General features: G+C 45.8%; 9 protein-coding genes across 9 annotated transcripts; 4 read left to right on the forward strand and 5 right to left on the reverse strand.

Moving 5' to 3' along the window:
• Positions 1–1,428, forward strand: BGW36DRAFT_367064 (putative ubiquitin conjugating enzyme). Its single transcript, XM_046214817.1, has 4 exons — positions 1–392; positions 450–461; positions 526–676; positions 778–1,428. Exons 1-4 carry the CDS (start codon positions 366–368, stop codon positions 1,059–1,061), a joined length of 474 nt encoding a protein of 157 aa, XP_046077819.1. The 5' UTR covers positions 1–365; the 3' UTR covers positions 1,062–1,428.
• Positions 1,429–1,727: 299 nt separating this feature from the next.
• Positions 1,728–3,202, reverse strand: BGW36DRAFT_392882 (NADH-ubiquinone oxidoreductase; the record flags this gene model as incomplete). The annotated part of the gene is made up of 2 exons (XM_046217748.1): positions 1,728–2,486; positions 2,540–3,202. 2 exons carry the CDS (start codon positions 3,200–3,202, stop codon positions 1,728–1,730), a joined length of 1,422 nt encoding a protein of 473 aa, XP_046077820.1.
• Positions 3,203–3,698: 496 nt separating this feature from the next.
• Positions 3,699–4,941, forward strand: BGW36DRAFT_421768 (putative DNA-directed RNA polymerase I and III subunit Rpc40; the record flags this gene model as incomplete). Its single annotated transcript, XM_046219614.1, has 3 exons — positions 3,699–3,749; positions 3,798–3,902; positions 3,970–4,941. The coding sequence occupies 3 exons, from the start codon at positions 3,699–3,701 to the stop codon at positions 4,939–4,941; spliced, it is 1,128 nt and encodes a 375-aa protein (XP_046077821.1).
• A 102-nt stretch (positions 4,942–5,043) lies between these two features.
• On the reverse strand, positions 5,044–6,809 carry BGW36DRAFT_9428 (putative NEDD8 activating enzyme). The gene is made up of 6 exons (XM_046222718.1): positions 6,642–6,809; positions 6,482–6,583; positions 6,425–6,430; positions 6,295–6,374; positions 5,952–6,248; positions 5,044–5,898 (listed from the first exon to the last, which is right to left on the reverse strand). Exons 1-6 carry the CDS (start codon positions 6,683–6,685, stop codon positions 5,147–5,149), a joined length of 1,281 nt encoding a protein of 426 aa, XP_046077822.1. The 5' UTR covers positions 6,686–6,809; the 3' UTR covers positions 5,044–5,146.
• A 293-nt stretch (positions 6,810–7,102) lies between these two features.
• BGW36DRAFT_286388 (telomere length regulation protein-domain-containing protein) lies at positions 7,103–10,307 on the forward strand (the record flags this gene model as incomplete). Its single annotated transcript, XM_046210410.1, has 5 exons — positions 7,103–8,267; positions 8,315–8,401; positions 8,453–8,990; positions 9,037–9,762; positions 9,824–10,307. The coding sequence occupies 5 exons, from the start codon at positions 7,103–7,105 to the stop codon at positions 10,305–10,307; spliced, it is 3,000 nt and encodes a 999-aa protein (XP_046077823.1).
• A 298-nt stretch (positions 10,308–10,605) lies between these two features.
• On the reverse strand, positions 10,606–12,509 carry BGW36DRAFT_456707 (uncharacterized protein; the record flags this gene model as incomplete). Its single annotated transcript, XM_046221937.1, has 2 exons — positions 10,606–12,231; positions 12,312–12,509. The coding sequence occupies 2 exons, from the start codon at positions 12,507–12,509 to the stop codon at positions 10,642–10,644; spliced, it is 1,788 nt and encodes a 595-aa protein (XP_046077824.1). The 3' UTR covers positions 10,606–10,641.
• A 528-nt stretch (positions 12,510–13,037) lies between these two features.
• On the forward strand, positions 13,038–15,808 carry BGW36DRAFT_421772 (putative thiamine pyrophosphate enzyme; the record flags this gene model as incomplete). Its single annotated transcript, XM_046219615.1, has 4 exons — positions 13,038–13,060; positions 13,847–13,889; positions 13,950–14,072; positions 14,180–15,808. The coding sequence occupies 4 exons, from the start codon at positions 13,038–13,040 to the stop codon at positions 15,806–15,808; spliced, it is 1,818 nt and encodes a 605-aa protein (XP_046077825.1).
• A 208-nt stretch (positions 15,809–16,016) lies between these two features.
• Positions 16,017–16,408, reverse strand: BGW36DRAFT_421773 (thioredoxin-like protein; the record flags this gene model as incomplete). The annotated part of the gene is made up of 2 exons (XM_046219616.1): positions 16,017–16,308; positions 16,377–16,408. The coding sequence occupies 2 exons, from the start codon at positions 16,406–16,408 to the stop codon at positions 16,017–16,019; spliced, it is 324 nt and encodes a 107-aa protein (XP_046077826.1).
• Positions 16,409–16,898: 490 nt separating this feature from the next.
• Positions 16,899–18,324, reverse strand: BGW36DRAFT_310701 (uncharacterized protein). The gene is made up of 4 exons (XM_046212459.1): positions 18,108–18,324; positions 17,667–18,039; positions 17,473–17,590; positions 16,899–17,422 (listed from the first exon to the last, which is right to left on the reverse strand). Exons 1-4 carry the CDS (start codon positions 18,270–18,272, stop codon positions 16,927–16,929), a joined length of 1,152 nt encoding a protein of 383 aa, XP_046077827.1. The 5' UTR covers positions 18,273–18,324; the 3' UTR covers positions 16,899–16,926.
• Positions 18,325–18,995: the final 671 nt, after the last annotated feature.

The following is an 18,995-nucleotide window of genomic DNA, read 5'->3' on the forward strand; positions in this document are numbered from 1 at the left end:
ATGCGGCGGTGGGGCGGCCCCGTGACCGAATGGCGAGATCGAACAAGCATCAGACGGCTGGAGGCTCACAGGAACAGATCGGCTGAAGATCTGTTTGCTAGTCGGTGTTATTGTCTGTACGGTACATTGCATTTCAAAAAACAGACATCCTCTCGCTTTTGTTTCTGCTGTCCATTCATGCTATCTTGAGCTCGCCAACCCCGCCGGAACACCTCAACGGAGCAGGACGTCATCACTACTCGGCTGTAACGGGTCTGAAACTGCGATAAGAAAATACACACCAGCACATCGACGCGCCGTACGCCTACGACTTTGCACAGCGATCGATACATCATATTTGGAGAAAGTAGATAAATCGGATCCAAATGTTTGCATCCAAGCGTCTGGGCAAGGTTCGTCGTATCTCCCTTTATCTTTGTTCTGGGCATTTAATACTAATATGTTATCAGGAGCTCATCAAGGTACCTTTCAACCTCGCTTTCAATGATGACCATTGACTGGCGCTAACGTCGGTATGCCTGACAGATGCAATCTCATCTACCCCCGGGAATCACAATCGTCCAGTCCGAAAACTTTGAGGAATGGCTCATGGATATTCGTGTTCTTGATTCCAACCCCCTCTACCAAGATAAGGTATTCCGACTCAAATTCAGCTTCAATTCGAAATATCCTATTGGTACGTCTAGCATTATCTGGATAAGCTTTATGCCCATCAAGCGGTGGGCAATGGAGAAGAAAGGGAAAAGGATAAGTCGGAAGCTAACGCCATGCCTACAGAGCCACCCGAAGTAATATTTATCGAACTCCCCTCGTCATCCGATACCCCTCGCCCTATCCCCATCCATCCACATATTTATTCCAACGGAATCATCTGTCTTGATCTGCTTTCCTCCGCTGGTTGGTCACCCGTGCAAACGGTTGAGAGCGTATGCATGAGCATACAGAGCATGTTGACAGCCAACAACAAGAATGAGCGACCCCCTGGCGACGACGAGTTTGTGGTGAGAAATAGACGAAGACCGAGGGATATCAATTTCGTCTACGAAGATGACAATGTCTGATCCCCTCTCTTCTACGCTCGGACGACATTTGAAGATAATCCTGTCTAAGCGTGGGGTTAGGTGACTTTGGGTATTTATTTCATTTATTTTTTTTCGCTTTCATTCGGTTACATAGCATCATGGCTGGATATAAGATGGAGTTGTTTCATTACTGGGTTTATTAACATGCATTTTTTGTTGAATCTTCCGCCTAATATTTCATCATCTTACGTATGACTTCAACCTACACAGAGCTGGTGGCGTTCATATATCTGATTTCACATTAGCTCGGTTCTTTTCTTGAACTTATTTTATGGACAAATAATTTCTTACTGAAATGGTGTTATTACAATTATCTTCTCAATGGATGGTCAAATCTGAAGTAATACACTGTATTCAACAACTCACTCATTCCTTTCTATTGACACTATCACTGTACATACAAGTAGAAAGAAGTTTTAAGCAAATCCAGCTCGACCAAGGAAAATAAAGGGGAAAGGAAATTTAAGAGAATATCAGTGGCGCATATAAAAACAGAATGCATCGGGGCTATGTTAAAAGCCGAGCTAGAAGAAAAAAAAGATATGAACGCCCCCAAAATGCTGCGTTCTTTAGCAGCTGTGTATGTCTCTTTCTTCTCTTTTCCTTTTTTTCATTTTGTAATTGTGACATGATATGGGTTTGCATTTATCGATCGACTTCACCAAACACAAGATCCATAGTACCAATAATGGCAACGGCATCGGCTAGCAAATGTCCACGGGATACTTGATCGAAGCCTCCTAGATGAGCGAATCCAGGGGCACGGATCTTGCAGCGGTATGGTCGCTCGCTGCCGTCACTCACAACGTAGACACCCATCTCACCCTTAGGTGCTTCAATGGCAGAGTATGTCTCGCCGGGGGGGACGGTGTAGCCCTTGGTGAACAAGAGAAAGTGATGGATAAGAGCCTCCATGTTCTCCTTCATGGCGGCACGGGGTGGAGGGCTAATCTTGTAGTCTTCAACCTTGACAGGCCCTGCGGGCATCTTGTTTAGGCATTGGTGGATGATACGGAGGGATTGGCGGAATTCCTCCATGCGGCAGAGATATCGGTCATAGCAATCACCGTTGGTACCAACGGGGACATCGAATTCGACCTGGTCGTAGGCATCGTATGGTTGTGATTTGCGAATATCCCATGGGACACCAGACCCACGAAGCATAACACCAGTAAAGCTCATGTTAAGAGCGTCGGCCGCACTGACAACACCAACACCCTTCGTTCTCGCCTTCCAAATACGGTTGTCCGTGAGGAGTTCCTCAGTTTCGTCAATGCGGTCACCGAATTGAGTGGCCCACTGGTAGATATCGTCGAGCAGTCCGATAGGAATGTCTTGGGAGACACCACCAGGACGGACGTAGGCTGCATGGAGACGAGCACCGGAGACACGTTCGTAAAATTCCTAGAAAAATTTGAATTAGGCAAAACCATTCATTGTATAGGTGCTAGACATACCATAAGCTTCTCTCGTTCCTCGAAGCCCCACAAGAATGGTGTAAGCGCACCAACATCCATAGCGTGAGAAAGAACAGACATCAGGTGGTTCAAAATTCGAGTGATCTCGCCAAACAATGTCCGGATCCATTTAGCACGTTCGGGAATGTCGACATTGAGGAGCTTCTCCACGGCTAATGAGAAACATTGCTCGTTGGTCATCATGGAAACGTAATCTAAGCGGTCAAAGTAGGGAAGAGCCTGCATATATGTCTTGTATTCAATCAATTTCTCGGTTCCACGGTGTAAAAGACCGACGTGAGGATCGGAGCGAATGATTTCCTCGCCATTGAGTTCCAGGATCAATCGCAACACACCGTGTGCGGCCGGATGCTGAGGGCCAAAGTTGACAGTATAGTGCCGGATCTTGCGGTTTCCAACTTCTGATGTGGACTCAAGGCCGGCTGCCTTGTCTGGTGGTTCAGGACCTCCTTTGTTTGCAAGGTGAGCAAAGGAAGGATCAGTCGGAATGAGTCTGGTTGCTTGATATGGTTGAGGTTCAGCTTGCCGGGAGGGGGTGCTGCTTAGTGACCGGACGAAGGGGGTCGACACTCTGAGTAGCGATTGACGGCGACCTAGCGTCGTCGGCACGCGGCCTGCGACGCGGGAGAGGGAGGAAGCCATCTGGGGAGCGGAAAAGAAGGAGGAGGATGGCTGCGAAGAGAGGTGCAGAGCGTCGAAGTGATGAGGTTGTTGGCGTTCGACTGCCGAGCTTAGCAGGAATTGCTGGCGGCCTGAGGTGTCGACGATCGGTCGGCACGTGACTTGAATATATATCCCACCATAACACCGCATGTAGCAATCTTAGATTAAAATGAACATCAAGGATGACTTTATAAATTCGAATAGTCCTACTATAACTCGAAATATCTCTACATATTGTAAATGACTTGCGTCAAAGCACGATTTCTGTTTCACAGCTGGAACCTCATCCCGGACTGGCTGACTCGCCTGGACGACTAATCCCGATTCAGGCAGCTCTGATTGGCCCAGCATTCTTCATTGCTGACCGCCGTGCGCTTTCCCTATATAAGCTTAGCCGCGGCAGAAAAGACCAAGGTTCAAAAAAAGTTCTTGGAGATCAACTGCAGAGCATCGCAGCACGGACAAGCAAGCAGCTATGGCGCCCAGGATTGTAGCTTCGACGGATGAGGTCAATCGCCGAAGGGTAGTATATGCACACTCCCAACACACACCGTTCAAGTGCTGACGTTGCTAGATAATCAACATCAATGCTGAGACAGTCACGAACATCCCCTCCACTGATTTCCCAGGACACTGGCCAGGCGAATCTCACGAATGGTCTCTCGAAAAGTTCAAAAACGTAAGCTTCAGGATTCCATTCTTTTTTATTGCGCCTTTGAGAAAAAACAATATTGACCCCCGGCAAGGAGTTTCAAGTTCAACTACACAAAAACGAAGCTTACGACTCTTCATTCTCGCTCATCGGTCTTGATGCTTCTATCGCAAATGCATTCCGTCGTATTCTGATCGCTGAAGTGCCCACACTCGCCATTGAGTTCGTCTACGTGCAAAATAATACTTCGGTCATTCAAGATGAAGTGCTCGCTTCTCGTCTCGGGTTGATCCCTATTAAAGGCTCCACAGAAGGTCTCAGCTGGATGCGATGGTTCAAAAAGCCGACCGAGGAGGACCCCGAGGGAAGTGAACCAAGTGACTATAATACCATCGTTTTGAAGCTCGACATCGAATGTACAGTGAACAAGGATGCGGCCAAGGACGAGGAAGATCCTCGCATTCTCTACAACCATGCACATGTGTACGCTCGCGATATTGAATTCACCCCCATCGGTCGTCAGGAAGAATACTTCACTGGAGAGGATGAAATACGGCCAGTGAATCCGGACATTCTTGTTGCCAAGCTCCGCCCTGGGCAAAAGATCGACTTGGAGATGCACTGCATCAAGGGCATTGGTGCCGACCACGCCAAGTTTTCGCCAGTCGCCACAGCCACTTATCGACTTCTCCCTGAGATTCGTATCTTACGTCCTATCATTGGTGATGACGCGAGAAAATTTGCCAAATGCTTCCCCAGAGGTGTAATTGGCTTGGAAAAGATCACATCTGCCGAAGCTGTTCAGAAAGGCAGCGGGTATGAAGGCCATCAAGGCGAGGAAAAGGCTGTTGTCATTGATGCATTCAAGGATACGGTTAGCAGGGAATGTTTGAGGCACGATGAGTTCAAGGACAAGGTTAAACTTGGTCGCGTGAAAGATCACTTCATCTTCAATATTGAAAGCACAGGCCAGTTCCCGAGCGATACGCTCTTCTTGGAGAGCGTCAAGGTGCTCAAGCTCAAATGCGCCCGACTCAAAAGGGATCTAACTAATTTGGTGCATTAATTTCCTTTCTTTGTGATGCCTAGATGACGCATTAGCCGGCGTTTGTTTTGTTATTGGATATATACCTAGATCTAAGACGGTCTCCAGGCTTAAAAGTGACTGGTTGTATCTAAAGGAGTTGGTAATATCATTTCTATTGTGTATATACATCAAACCAGTAGTTCTCTTGTGATGGACTTCCTGCCCTTATAAACTATAGCCTGTCCTAGTTGAAGACCAGTTTGTATCGGAAATCGATTGTGAAAGCAGTGTCGCTAACTGCGATCTCTTGCCCATCTGACACTAGATCCTTCAACTTCAACTGCAAATTAGGCCTGGTTCGTTCTTCTAGCTGTGGTGGGAAGCGCTGATAGAGTGTTCGTTCCTCAGACCGCAAGCTGGGCCGTTTGAGCTGTGCTTCTGGTCGCTCACTCAAACTTTCGATAAACAGTTCAAGGGAAATTTCAGGGTCAACATGAATTGTACGTGCCAAATTGCCACAAACTGGACAATCTGGTTTCTGCTCAGCGGGAAAAGTATATGTGTAAACCCCCTCCTCACCCGCATACATCATATAATTTTCCAGAAATGGGTTACATGAGGTTGCGATCTTCAGAGCTTCGGAGGTCGTTGCCGCAGCTATAACTGCGTTGGTAGATGCGATTGCGGGAATAATGTTTTTGACCACACCCTGAGTCATCTGAAACGTAACTCCAGAAATAGAGAATTGTTTTGCACGTTCAAGTGCGTGATGGTAGATCCAAGAAACATGGTTGAGATCATCCCCATCGAAAGGTTCGTCCTTGCGATTCTGTTGCCAAGCAATTTGATGGGCCCATTCAATACAGTGTTGTGGTTGTCGGGGGATAGTTGCAATAGTGCAGAGAGGAACAGCAGCCCTGGGTGCGTGCATGTCCAATTGACATTCGATGCATGATGAGAGGGTAGGTAGAATCACACGAGCTTGTCCTTTGAAGCCTACAAAGAGGATTTAATATTAGTATTTCCATAGTGAGACCCAAAGCACACACCTTCCGTACCACCATCTATCAATGGCTTTAAAGTTTCGGGGTTTTCAGGATCTACCATTCCTATCAATGTCGAATTAATCCACCGTCGAGCCTCGATACTATCTAGACCGCAGACGACTAGTTTGAACTGCATATAATAATCCTCATCTTTATCTTGAATTTTCCCAACGTAAGGCGTAATTTTAACCCCTTTGACGCGTTTCTCAACAAATGCCGCAGCGACCTCCGCCTTGGGCTTTCCGACGTCAGCCTGGCGGAACAAAAACTGGCGGTTCAGGTTGGATATATCTATGGTGTCTGGTGGATGTCAGTAAGAGCTGGATGTTTTGTCTCTAGAACTTACCCATATCAATAACATGGATATCTTTAAATCCTGATAGAGCGAGATTCTTCAGAATTTCACATCCTAGACCTCCGGCTCCTCTGTCTACTGTTATTCAAGAATGTATATCATGATTCAGCCCAATACATACATTACTCTGTAATATCGTCAGTAACTGATCCCATCAGCCATAACGATATGGACTTACAGGATCTTAGATGTCTCAAGTGCATCTATGGTTTCTGGACCTGGTACCCAGTCCGTATCACTGAATGCCCCAGGCTTGCAGAGTACATTGTATAGATGTTTCCTACAGATTAGTCAGCATACAATATCCTATCCTACGTTCAAGTAGAGTGAGAGCTCACCATCGCACGTTAGTACCTGCTGTATTTGTTGGAATAGAAGGCATGTCGCGAGCGAAAATTATGATAGCCTAGAAATGAGCTGATAGTGACTTGTGCACTTGGAGCTGTCGAGACAGCGGGCGGGTGGGTTGTTTGCTGCCTTCGAGCTTCTAAAGTGTGTTTGACAGGCTTAGCAGCCAATAAATTTGACAGAATCTGCAATATGCGAGTTGCTTTTCTGGATGAAAAAAAGACAAGGTCGATTTGTTGTCTGATATGGAACTTGGTCTTGTACTGGCTCGTGTTTAGAAGCAATGACGGAAGGCGGCGCGGAAGATCATTGGGCGGGGCTGCGGACTCTGCACGTGACCCCTCTTCTCCAAAAAGGGAAGCGAGCACTTTCTTCTGCCAAGTGTTTGACACAGAAGGGAGTGACTCCGGGTTCTCGTTACCTATTACTATGTCTTGTCGGGGATCGAAAAATGGATGACATATTGACTGCGGTCAGGACGGCTCGAGGGAGTGACCTGGTCTCGGCGCCACTACCACAAACTCTTATTCAGCCGGTAGACCAAGTTGCAGCAAACGAGACCGACACTCAACTTTCTTCATCTCGCATCTTGGAACTTCTGCAATCAAGTCCTTCAAAAGAGGATTTGTATACGATTCTACGGTGGCTTGACCCGAGCAAGCAGAACCAAGAACGGGGGTCCTTTGATATACGATATGCTAGCTCGGCTGCGGCTCCAATACTTCGAACATTAGTCAATAAAACGATTCCTGACCATTGGCAAAATTTTGATAAAGAATCTTCGAAAGAGAGAGGAGCTCTGTTGAGATGCCTGTGCAGCGTTTCTGGGCTACGGGCTTTGGTGACAATCCTACGAATCTCTATCGATTCCCTGAAATCATCACCACATAAAGAAAAAGATTCCGGTAAAAAAGCTGTCATTCAAGAAATCATATCTTTTATTTCCGCCCTTTTGAAGCCAAAGGACTTTGTTTATCGAATATACCAGGATAATATATCTATATATGAGACCAGCAGCAAACAATGGGTGGCATGGTCAGAGCTTTGCGCATTTCTTGCGGGTGGAAAAGTGCTTTCAGTTATTGGAGAAGCTATGCTCCTGACAGAAGAGAAACGAGGTTCAAGTTTAGCATCTTGGGCAGGGGAAGGCGGAAAATTTGCCGCATGGCTTGGTCGAAACATGGGTCATATGGCCCATCAAGCGGGCCAAGATGACAAAAGTTTCTGGAAAGCCACGTCATTCATGGTCGGCCGTGCTGTGAGTCTTGGCTATACAGATAAGTTCGTTCATGAGTTATATACATGTTTAGTTGAAAGGGAAACTCTCTCCCCATCTTGGGACTTGTTCTTCAATGATCTTCGACCGTATGAGCAGGTCACTATCATTCAAAGCATCTTCAAAGACTTGCAAAAAACTTATCTTGTCACGGGCTCAGCGAAGGCACAGGACAACGATCAAATTGTGGGAGGAGTGGCAGCCCTTCTATCTCATTTTCTCAAAAGCAAGGACTCCTTACAGGAGACAGTAAAAAGCTGGCTCGTGACGGGAAATAACAGTTTTGTGACTTCCGTTGGTCTTCGCCGTGTGCTTATTTTATTGAACTCCAAAGATCCAGGTTTGTCTTGACGTGGTTTATGCAGGACAAGTTCTAACTACTTCTAGAGTCTATAAAGGACCTACTAACGCAATGCTTGAGTAGTTTTGGAGATCCTTTTAACATCAAGCATGATTTGCTGCAGTTTCAAGAAGGTGCGTAGAAGCTCTATATAAGCCCGATATGTTCGGCTAAGCCCCATCTAGCAAACACGCAGGTTTTGCTGCTCGCTGCTGGATATCTACACCGTTCACAGCCTGCAGAATTGAAGATAATGGGACAATCGGCTCTTTATTTGAACGCAATTTCAAACCGCCTGGCGGCTTCGTCGTCTAGAGCCCGTTTGTTTGGCATGATTGTTAGCATGGCTATATCCAATTTATGCGACCCTCATGGCAAAGGACTTAAATTTGATCTCGACGAAGTTGAGACTGAAGAGGCGGAATGGTATATGAACTTGACACACGTAAAAGACAGCATTGGATCGATACAGTATTTGAAGAATTTCAGCCAGATCGAAACTGAAAAGGCTACAAAGGAGATTAATAGCTCACGCTTTTCCCAGCCTGCACCATCGAAGATCTCTAGGCCTACTACCAAAATTGTTGCTATTGAAGAAATCTCGGATAATGAGGATGATGAAGATGACGAAGATCTGACACCTTACGAGAAACCAGACAATGATACATCGGATGAAGAAGACGATCCAACACTGATCCAACGAGGAAAACCAACAGCTCCGGTGTAGGTCATCCCAGAAAGTTTATGAAAACTATCTAATAGACTCTAGTTATATACGGGATTTAATCGCCTATTTAAAAGACACGGAGAATGGAGACCGGTATCATTTGGGAGTAACGAGCGCAGTGACACTAATCCGACGAAAAGCCGCATATGGGACCGAACTATTAGAAAATATCGACAGTTTAGCACTTACAATAATGAGTCTTCAGGATAATTTCTCCTTATCAAAATTTCACGAACATCGTCTGCAAGCAATGATAGCTTTGGTCGTGGCGCAACCGGTCCGCATGGGCCGGCTCTTTACAGCCACCTTTTTTGATGGTGATCTCTCACAAACACAACGGTCTGCAATCTTAACAGCATTAGGTCTGGGAGCCCGGGAACTTGCCGGCCATGGAGAAGATGATGCCGAGGTTATGGGTCTTCCATTATCGGCTTCTTCCCAGGAAAAGTTTCCATCCAAGAAACTACCCCAAAAACTGCAGGGGATGTATTTGGCGGAAAGTGAGGAGTCTCCGATCTCTGCTCTTACAAATCAATTGTCTCGTACATCTCTTCAACCATTAGCACTTGATGCCGCGGATGCTGCATCAGGGCCCAATGCTCTCAAAGTACGTACATTCTCCTCACGCATGGAGGTCGAGCGACAACGTCGACAGCGTGAAGCGCAGAGGAAGAAAAAAATCGTGTCCTTGGATTTGCACAAAGATCTTAGCGAAGGCATTTTTTACCCGCTCGTTGGGCGCTTCGCTGTTATGATACAATCAAATTCGTAAGTTATTAGCCTTCGACTTTTATTCCACACCCAAATGACAAAGCTAACGAGTAATAAGGGCATTCTCGAATGGATACAATTCTTTCAATTCACCAAACACTCTTCGACTTTTTATACAAACTATCACACTTGTAATATCGACTCTGGGTCCACACACACCAGTACTGCCAAACGTCAGCCAGGAAACGTTAACGCTTATCCTCGCGCTTCACGGAAAGCCAATATCAAGCGAGCCAATCATTCTTCCAGCATTGTTATCTCTCCTTCTTGCTGTGATTGACCTCAATACCGCTGCAGGTTCATCGGCGGAGGAGAGCCTAGTGACTGAGCATGCATCCCAGGTAATGGAGTTGCGGGAGTGGACGAATGAAGTTTTCGAGAGAACACCGATTTCCACAGGAAATAAGACATCACCCGAGGAGCAAATAGACGATTTGCAACAAACACGGATCCTTGCAGCAGGGATTTTAGTCAAGATTGGAGAAATTGTTGAGAGATATCAAAGACGGTTGATGGGAGTGAATGTAGGATTCAAATATTAGAAGTTCATTGGGTATCTCATCTGCAAAGCTGCACTTAACATGGAAACACCGTATACGCTCAAATGATTGATGTAATATGTATCCTTGAATTGCTTGAAAACATTCCTTCTCCGCAACGACATCTAGAGCCACAATTTGTTCCCATGCCACCCAAAAGACCGAAGCGTAATATCGCTTCGATAGCCACAGAGCAATGCTCAAAAACATTTGATACCGCCGAGAAGCGCAAATATCATCCTACAATTCTTCTTCAAACTTTTTTCACGATGATAACCCCCTCCCCTCCCCACACTCAATCCTCGCCGGTTTACCATATCATCGTCCAAATCCAGTCTCAATAGACACCTCTCATCAAACCTTCAATATCATCCAGTATCTCACCGCATAGGTCCAAATACCAGCTCCTCCCTTTATGACCTCTTTTCTCGTTCTGCATTCCAACATTTCGAAATCTTTCTGCCTTCAATCTCTTGACTCTTTCCTTTTTAGTCTCGTTGAGTATTGTACCTGGTGCAGCCCAGCCAAGGTTTGCTTTCATCTCAGGTTTGTCGCGATGTTCGTCATAGTCGTCATTACCATTGAAGTCACCAGAGTTACTTTTGACAGAGAAACTCCAATATGACTTTGTGGGCTGGATTCTGCGTGCTTCGATGTGCGATGTGCGGTTGAAATCAATAGTCGTAGCAAGTTGGCGTAGGCGGGACACATTTCGTTGTAAGTAAGCGGAGAGAGAGGCCAGGTGATTATTGTAATTAGTCACATGGGTCTTTAGAGCTTGAACACACTCGTCTTCTGCAGATAATGCAGCTCGATATTGTGCAGATAGATATGCCCATGTTGGTTCTACAGCAGACAGGGATTGGGCATCTGAATTTTTCGCAATAATGCCGTTGAAAGACGAAATCTCCCAAAAGCGTTGTAGACGACCGAGAGAGAACTGATCGGAGTTGAAAGCATCGACAGGCTTGAGTATCATCCTCTTTGGCTTGATACGTAAAGGTGACGGTTTTGCGCTAGGAGAATAAGCATTAGTTTCGTCAATCAAAAACTTGCCGTCGCCTTGAGATGTTTCGATTTCCCACTTTATGTGTTCATCCCAGGTTTTGTATTTGATTGTACTTTCTGAATTACCGTCATCATCGACGAACCCAGTATAGCGGCAATCAGATCTATGAATGGAGTTTTCAAAAAACACGCTGTCATAAGATGTGAAGTTGGTTCGCTTCTTTAATGGCCTGACTTCCAAGTCTGGAGTTTGATTTTCTATTGAGAAGTGACTGATGCCGTTTGCGTGACCATCTTGACTTTGCAGTGATGGAGCGGTTGTGAAATGAAAAGGTTTGCTAGCAGATTCCCCCAGAATATTATCTGACTTCACCTTGCAGATACGTAAAGGCGAGGGCGTTAACCGAGGCACAGGAGGGATTAACCAGTTACCGATTCGCGCACCAAGAGAGGCTGCCTCAGGTGTGAGAGAAAGAAATGGATCGGTCTCATCGAAAGGCAACTCAAGAGTTCGATCAATCATTTTCGTGATCGAGGAAACCAGGCCTCCTGGACTCTCCTTTTTGTGGTGGTCAACTCCCAATTGTCTTTCGTTTTCTCGTTCCTCATGCCGGTTTGGTGTAGGATCAAAGCGACTCTTTGCTCCAAAAGCGGTCGGAGGAGATTTGTTGATGTCGGTCACACTCAGCCTTCCACTTTTGGGAGACATTGGTGGGGTGCGGAGGGCATTGTTGGGAACGTTATGTTCATCTGGTAGCTTTATGCTATGTGGCAACGCTTTCTCGCACTTCTCAAACCAGGTAGCTGCTTCTTCCATTTTCTTCCCTTTCCCTGCGGAATACTGATGCATGTTTCTGGCGTGTATCTCAACGCAGCTACCGATCAAAAATAGTACGTACGGATAGATGACCGGTTTGCCCTGTTTGCCACGTAAGGGTTAAATTGTCAGAAACCTTCTCTATTTGACATATAGATGGATCGGACCTGGTGAAAAATTACCTTGGAAGCCTCGAGTAGCCTAGAACATTTCGATTCGCATTCCTTCCATTTCCCTTCTAGATAGATGGCTTTGAACTCGTTGAGGGTTACCCGCCATTCTCTCTCATTGGCGGGCGTAGCAATGACTTGGGTTGATTTCAGGCCACGAAAGACGCGATATAGAGGTGTCGAGGTAGTTGATAGTGCAGGGGATGACATCTTAAAGAAAGTTTGATGTGAAGAATGAAAAAGACAAGAGACTGATGGACATAATGATGATATCTAAATACAAAGCAGATAATGATACTGCAACAAAACAGGCCTGGTGAACAAGAGTACAGTAAGAAACATAGGCAGAGAAGTGAAGAGAAGAAAAAATACTTTTTGTTTGTCAGTTGGAGATATGCGCAATAGTATATTTTGTTTTCATGCTTAGTCGTCAGGTCCATGCATGAATGGTCTGAATCACAGCACCAGTTGCCAGGACTAAACAAAAGGCTGGACTCTCTAAAGTTATGTTTCATTGTGAAATACAACCTTTTAAAAACAGCTGAGAGCATTAGACTACTGCTTAAGGTAGCCAATGAGCATATTACTTTCAAGTTTGACGAAGCATACCAAAAAGAGACACTTGACTTGCGACGAAAAATGGGGAAAAGTGCGAGCTTCATTATCTGGGGCGTACTCAAGTGCTGCTTTTCTGTTTCTAGTTATTGATATAATAGCTTGATTAAATGGAGACTGAACATGGCATATTTGAATCTGGAGACGTCCGATAGTGTGTGGCAATGAAGGCTTCACAAATATTGACTGTAATACAGGCTTGCACTACTTCATTTTGGGTACAAAAAACTTTTAAAACGCCTATTTAAATGTTTGGCTGGTAACAATAAACAGACATCAGCCTAACTGAAATGCCAAATAAACGTGGAATCTCCTCTCGATCAAAGGTTTAGGGTATTGAGGAGAGTCAAAAGCACGCAGATTAATCGTAATCGACTTGGAGATTTGTTGTAGAGCAGACCCGGCTAGCACTCCTTTTCTAAAGGTAGTTTAAAAAGAAGGAGCGAATTGTGATGATGATTAGGATTGGTTAATACCTTCAAAAATTCCATGCTATTTCCTGCATAACCCTACATATGTACATGAAGGACAAGCTTGAAGAGCTGACAAAAGGACACACACGGTTATGGCCGGCTAGAGACGATCGACGGTCCCCCGCAGCACAACATGGCAGGTGGGGGGACCCTCTAAACAAGGGCGTCAACTTATCGCAAGGGTCAACAATCAATAATATCCTGCCCGACATATGTACATATAATCTGGTGCCTGCGGGTATGCTTCTTGATCCCAACTGGCATTACAGCTACTCGCAAAGAAGTCCGGCTGGCGAAGGGATATATAGTCTCGGTCCCTAATTCTGTGGCAAATCTTCTTTTTACCTCTTTTACCACCTCTTTCATCTCCTAAATACATCTCCGAGCTTGCCTGAACTCTCATCATGTACCTTTTCCAACCGAAGACACACTAATTCTTTAAACTGACCAACAATGCAGGGGATATACCGCCGCCTTTGCTTTCTTTGAGGCACTCTGGGAGGTAAATATCCGATTATCAGCCCCCGGTCAAGCAACCATCATTCTGACCAAGTCACTCTAGGCCGGCGTGCAGTATGTCTTCGCCAATCTGGGTACCGACCACCCGGCGATCCTGGAGGCCATGGTGCGTGGCCAGAATCTGCGTAAGGACCAGTGGCCCACCGTGATCACCTGTCCCAACGAGGTACGTGAAGCTGCTCGCGGGTAGCTTCGGCTGTGTACATCTAAGCTTACAGGCTAACAAACCCCCACCCGCCCCGGAGGATCTCCGGTGGCAACGGGCCTATCTAGATGGTTGCACTTTCTATGGCCGATGGTTACGCTCGTCTGACTGGTAAACCGCAATGTGTCATTGTCCACGTCGATGTTGGGACACAAGGGCTGGCTGCTGCTGTCCACAATGCTTCGTGCGGCAGAGCCCCTGTCCTGATATTTGCTGGCCTGTCGCCGTATACCCTGGAAGGGGAAATGCGGGGCTCGCGAACAGAGTATATTCATTGGATTCAGGATGTTCCCGATCAGAAACAGATTATCTCGCAGTACTGCCGGTACACCGGTGAGATCAAGACTGGTAAAAATGTCAAACAGGTAGTAAACCGGGCTTTGCAGTGGGCGATGAGCGACCCGAAAGGTCCTGCCTACTTGGTGGGAGCTAGGGAAGTTATGGAGGAGGAGATCGAGCCGTATAAACTTGACCAGAGAAAATGGGTGCCTGTCACAGGAGCAGCTCTGCCAGCTAACGCAGTTGAGCTGATTGCTAACGAGCTTGTCAACGCAAAGGAGCCCCTTGTGATTGTCGGGTACAATGGGCGGGATGCCGAGTCGGTAAATGCGTTAGTGACGCTCGCCAACACCGTCAAGGGTCTGCGTGTGCTTGACACTGCGGGATCCGAAATGAGTTTCCCTGCTAATCATCCCGCCTGGCTGGGCTTGCGGTTTGGTAACCATGAGGCCGTCAATACTGCTGATTTCATTCTTGTTGTTGATTGTGATGTGCCGTGGATTCCAACCGTATGCAAGCCGAAGGATTCCACCAAGGTCATCCACTTGGACGTTGACCCATTGAAACGCCAAATACCGATGTTTTACTTGTGGTCCATTGCCACCTACAAGGTCGACTCCACCACTGCTTTCAAGCAAATAAAGGAATATATAACTTCTAACACAACCTTGACTCAAACCCTGAACGGAGACGAAGCCAATGCCCGTCAGAAGCGTGTTGAGGAAGGTTACCGACAAAACCTGAAAGCTATCGCAGATTCAGCCATTGTCCCCGCTGGCGGAGATGATGCTTATTTGAATGGAAACTACCTCATGGCCCAGCTCCGCAAAGCTGCGCCGGAAGACACCATATGGGCTATTGAAGCCGTCACACTTACTGTTGCTGTTGCAGACCAGCTCCAATGCAGCCTACCGAATTCATGGATTAACTGTGGTGGTGGCGGTCTGGGGTGGTCTGGCGGTGGTGCATTGGGCATTAAGCTGGCCACCGACGACCAACATGGCGGAAAGAATAAAGGAAAATTCGTATGTCAGATTGTCGGCGACGGCACATATCTTTTCTGTATTCCTGGCTCAGTGTATTGGATTGCTCGCCGATACAACATTCCCATTTTGACCATCGTCATCAACAACAAGGGCTGGAATGCTCCTCGACGGAGCCTGCTTCTTGTACATCCAGACGGTGAGGGTTCGAAAGTGTCTAACGAGGATCTGAACATTTCATTTGTGCCATCGCCTGACTACCCTGGGATTGCAAAAGCTGCGGCAGGAGGACAACTATGGGCTGGCCGTGCTAGCACAGTCAAGGAGCTTTCCGAACAATTACCTCGCGCTATCCAGAGCGTTTTGTCGGGAACGTCTGCTGTCTTGGAGGCACAGCTAGATGGGACTGATGGAAAGTACGTGGAGGGGAAGTAGAGAGCCCATTAAATGGTTGACGTTTGCTCTTGTATCTTATCCATTGATGAGAAAGGGTAGATTCAACACGCAGAAATGATTAATGAGATGAAAGGTTCCTCGTCAAGGCGTTGATCTCGAATAGATATCAGCTTTGAAATAAACTGTTTATGTATCATCTAAGCATACAAATGCTTCTTCCTTCCCTCTTTGTTACCTCTCTGCATGCCTAAGCAGCCAAGGACTGAATCGCCTTCTGTAATTCCGGTACATTCGCACCTCGAATCGTCTGCACAGCCTGGCCATTTTTGAAAACTATAAAAGTCGGCATCGCTGTAATCCCATTGGCACTCGCAATCTGCCGCATCTTGTCCACGTCAACTTTCAAAAATCGAATGTTCGTGTGCTCTTCACTCCATTGTGCGATTTTCGGCGCGATGGCTTTGCATGGTCCGCACCAAGTGGCGTAGAAATCGACGATGACGGGGCCAGAGGAGGTGAGGGCTTTGAAAACAACCTCGCTGAGAGAACGAAGAAAGTTAGTTGCAAGTCAAGGATGGTGGGGGGTTTGGTTAGGATGGATGTTTACTTGTCGATTTCGATGGCTTTGCCTTGAGACATCGGGGAGGAGTTTTGGTTTCGGAAATAGAAAATACCCAGCAGCAGAACGATACCAACTATTTGCGCCCAAGAGAAAGCCATTCACCTTTCAGGATGGGTTTGTATTTGGGGAAAACTTCGATTTTTGACAGTAGCGGATGGGTGACGGCAGCAGCAGCCTCAGGCAGAAAGGACGACCAGCGACGACCGAATACAGCCTAGCGCAGACCTCTAAGGTATGACCAATCAGGATTGCCAAAATGTAGACACTATATAATTCAGCAACCGAAACGTTTGAGCTGATGATATGTTATATTACTGAAGAATACCAGTAAATTCAAGTTATCCATAATTCATTATGCGGATATAAGCTAAAGAATAAAAGAGAATAGAGAAGCAAAAAGAAGAATACTCGAGAACAAAAGTGTGAAGCTGATTAGGATCATGTTACCGTTTCCGAAAGGCATCTGAAAAAAATTGATAGTATATAGAAGATAATTGTGTATACATACTTCATTGCTCATGTCAATTTGAGAATATTAATCAGAATCAACTCTTCCTACAGAAATATAGAAATCAACCTTCCTCGTGATTCCCGGATCATGAGACTCCTCATCATACCGGCTATTACTACGATTATAAGCTCTTCGAGAGGGCAACTCATCCTCGCAGCCAATTTCTTCAAAATCATCGCATCTATTCATTATCATACCACCATTTCCTCCAAATACGCTCTTCCCACTAAGAGCCGACATTCGCGTTTTGGTTCTAAACGACGAGGACGAAGTCCCAATATACGGGGAGCTTAGTTCGTGTGATTGGTTAGTGTTGTTTCTGCCTGAACTGCCATACGATTGCCCCTGTCTTCGTCTCCGAATGAGCGAGCGAATGCATGGAATCGATGTTGTGATGATGACGAGGTAGGTCTCAATGTAAAGCCAACGCTCTAAGTTGATGGTTGCTTTGGTTGGGTCACTATTGGCGCTGGCTAGGACGTGTAGTTGCACTGTTTTGACAATCGACGCGGCCATTGCACTATGTACTAGTTAGTTTTGAGATAATATAGTTTGTCTGGTATGGCTTACAAAATCCCCAGGCAAAGAAGGGAAATAAGCCCTACTTTCACTCGGAGCTTCAGGTTCAGGTTCCAAAAGACATATGTTGAGAATGCTGCAAGATATAGATCTGTCGCTGAATTGAAAGCTATTCATTGGTTAGTTTGAATAGCTATTATCGTAAAAGAATATATCAAAGTAACTATAGAGGGCAAACCACTTACAGCCTTCAAAATACCCATAATATGTCTGCACACGCAAATCCCAGCATTTGGCAGAGTCATCGGACTCCGACCAGATCGCAGACGCATGACCCGGACATTGTAAGAATATTATTAGAATGAAAAGAATATTGACAATGACCTGTGCAGCGACGAGAGTCCATAGTATGAGTCGGTATCCTTTTCTGGAGCCCAATATGCCATTTATCAAGACAATAAAGGATATCCTTCCCAGAACGCCACCACTTATCCCAAATGTTTGCCCCAAATAATCATACAAAATGACAGTGGAAGTATCGGAAACAGTAGTGGCAGGCTGGCCATAGCCATCTTGAACAGCTATTGTGAGAATCGCGGACCCAACAAGAGCCAAACACTGGATGAATTTAACAGAGCCAACTATGAATAAAACACTTGATTAAAGGGGCAAAAAGATGGACTAACCAGTGAACAAATCATGAGTATATCATCCCATCCGAACTTCCTGATCCGGATTTTTGCCAATATTCTGAGGATCATTACCAGAATGGAAACCCCGGCAAAAGCCCAGACATCGCGAAGTAAATGAGGGCCGGCATTGTACGCAGAGTTCCCATCTGCGGCCGGCATGGTTTCAATCCGCAGTTACCGGCGTTGAGAAGATTCCTGCATTAAGCCAGAAGATCGTTCATAAACATAATATCATATGAACAGGATTTCTTTTTATTATTATCTCCTTGTGGCGACCGCCATCTTGTATAGCTACTTATCGCAGTGACGCCCACCCCGAGATTCACCCAATCATGGCCCATCGGAGCCCTCCGCGTTCTGATAATCCCACGCGACTGTTCGTCCGACAACAATGCTGATAGGCCCACTGTTATCTTTATGAAATGATATCGAAAGCTGAATGATTTCATTTTGGACAATCGAAGTTTGTTCAATTCCTCCTCGGTCAATTAGATGCGGCATCAAGTTTTCACCCCCTGAAGCTACAGGAGTTCTATGTCGTTATAGGGCTATAAAACTTGCAAGAATAGGCTATTATGGTTAACCTAAAGGCTTTAGTCTTTTAGTAAGTAAAATGGTATCTATTCAAAGACGCTAAGCAGTTTAACTTTTGAGTACACATATGATCACGAAAAATCAATCAGTCAATAAGCGTTGATTCATTTGTATGTTTCCAATGTCGCACTCGTCAATAATTGCGACTTATTATTTAGCACTTGCATGAAAAGAAAATAATACTAATTCCTCGTGCAGGTTGTCCTGGTAGACCAATATTAGTCGCCGCGAGTGTAGACAGAAAAGTTGCCACTGCCATGGCCTTGTTCGCCGGACTTGTAAAGCAAA

Source organism: Talaromyces proteolyticus (genome assembly GCF_021365285.1).
Source record: "Talaromyces proteolyticus strain PMI_201 chromosome Unknown BGW36scaffold_1, whole genome shotgun sequence".
Classification (NCBI taxonomy): domain Eukaryota; kingdom Fungi; phylum Ascomycota; class Eurotiomycetes; order Eurotiales; family Trichocomaceae; genus Talaromyces; species Talaromyces proteolyticus.

Coding starts and splice junctions, on each gene's coding strand:
- BGW36DRAFT_9428 (XM_046222718.1), bottom strand. CDS start 6,685: ATGCCTTCTATTCCAACAAATACAGCAGGTACTAACGTGCGATG. Junction 6,584..6,641: donor GCAGGTACTAACGTGCGATG/GTGAGCTCTCAC, acceptor ACTAATCTGTAG/GAAACATCTATACAATGTAC. Junction 6,249..6,294: donor TATCCATGTTATTGATATGG/GTAAGTTCTAGA, acceptor GACATCCACCAG/ACACCATAGATATATCCAAC.
- BGW36DRAFT_367064 (XM_046214817.1), top strand. CDS start 366: ATGTTTGCATCCAAGCGTCTGGGCAAG. Junction 677..777: donor CAATTCGAAATATCCTATTG/GTACGTCTAGCA, acceptor CCATGCCTACAG/AGCCACCCGAAGTAATATTT.
- BGW36DRAFT_310701 (XM_046212459.1), bottom strand. CDS start 18,272: ATGCCGGCCGCAGATGGGAACTCTGCGTACAATGCCGGCCCTCATTTA. Junction 18,040..18,107: donor TACTCATGATTTGTTCACTG/GTTAGTCCATCT, acceptor AAATTCATCCAG/TGTTTGGCTCTTGTTGGGTC. Junction 17,591..17,666: donor TTATGGGTATTTTGAAGGCT/GTAAGTGGTTTG, acceptor ACCAATGAATAG/CTTTCAATTCAGCGACAGAT.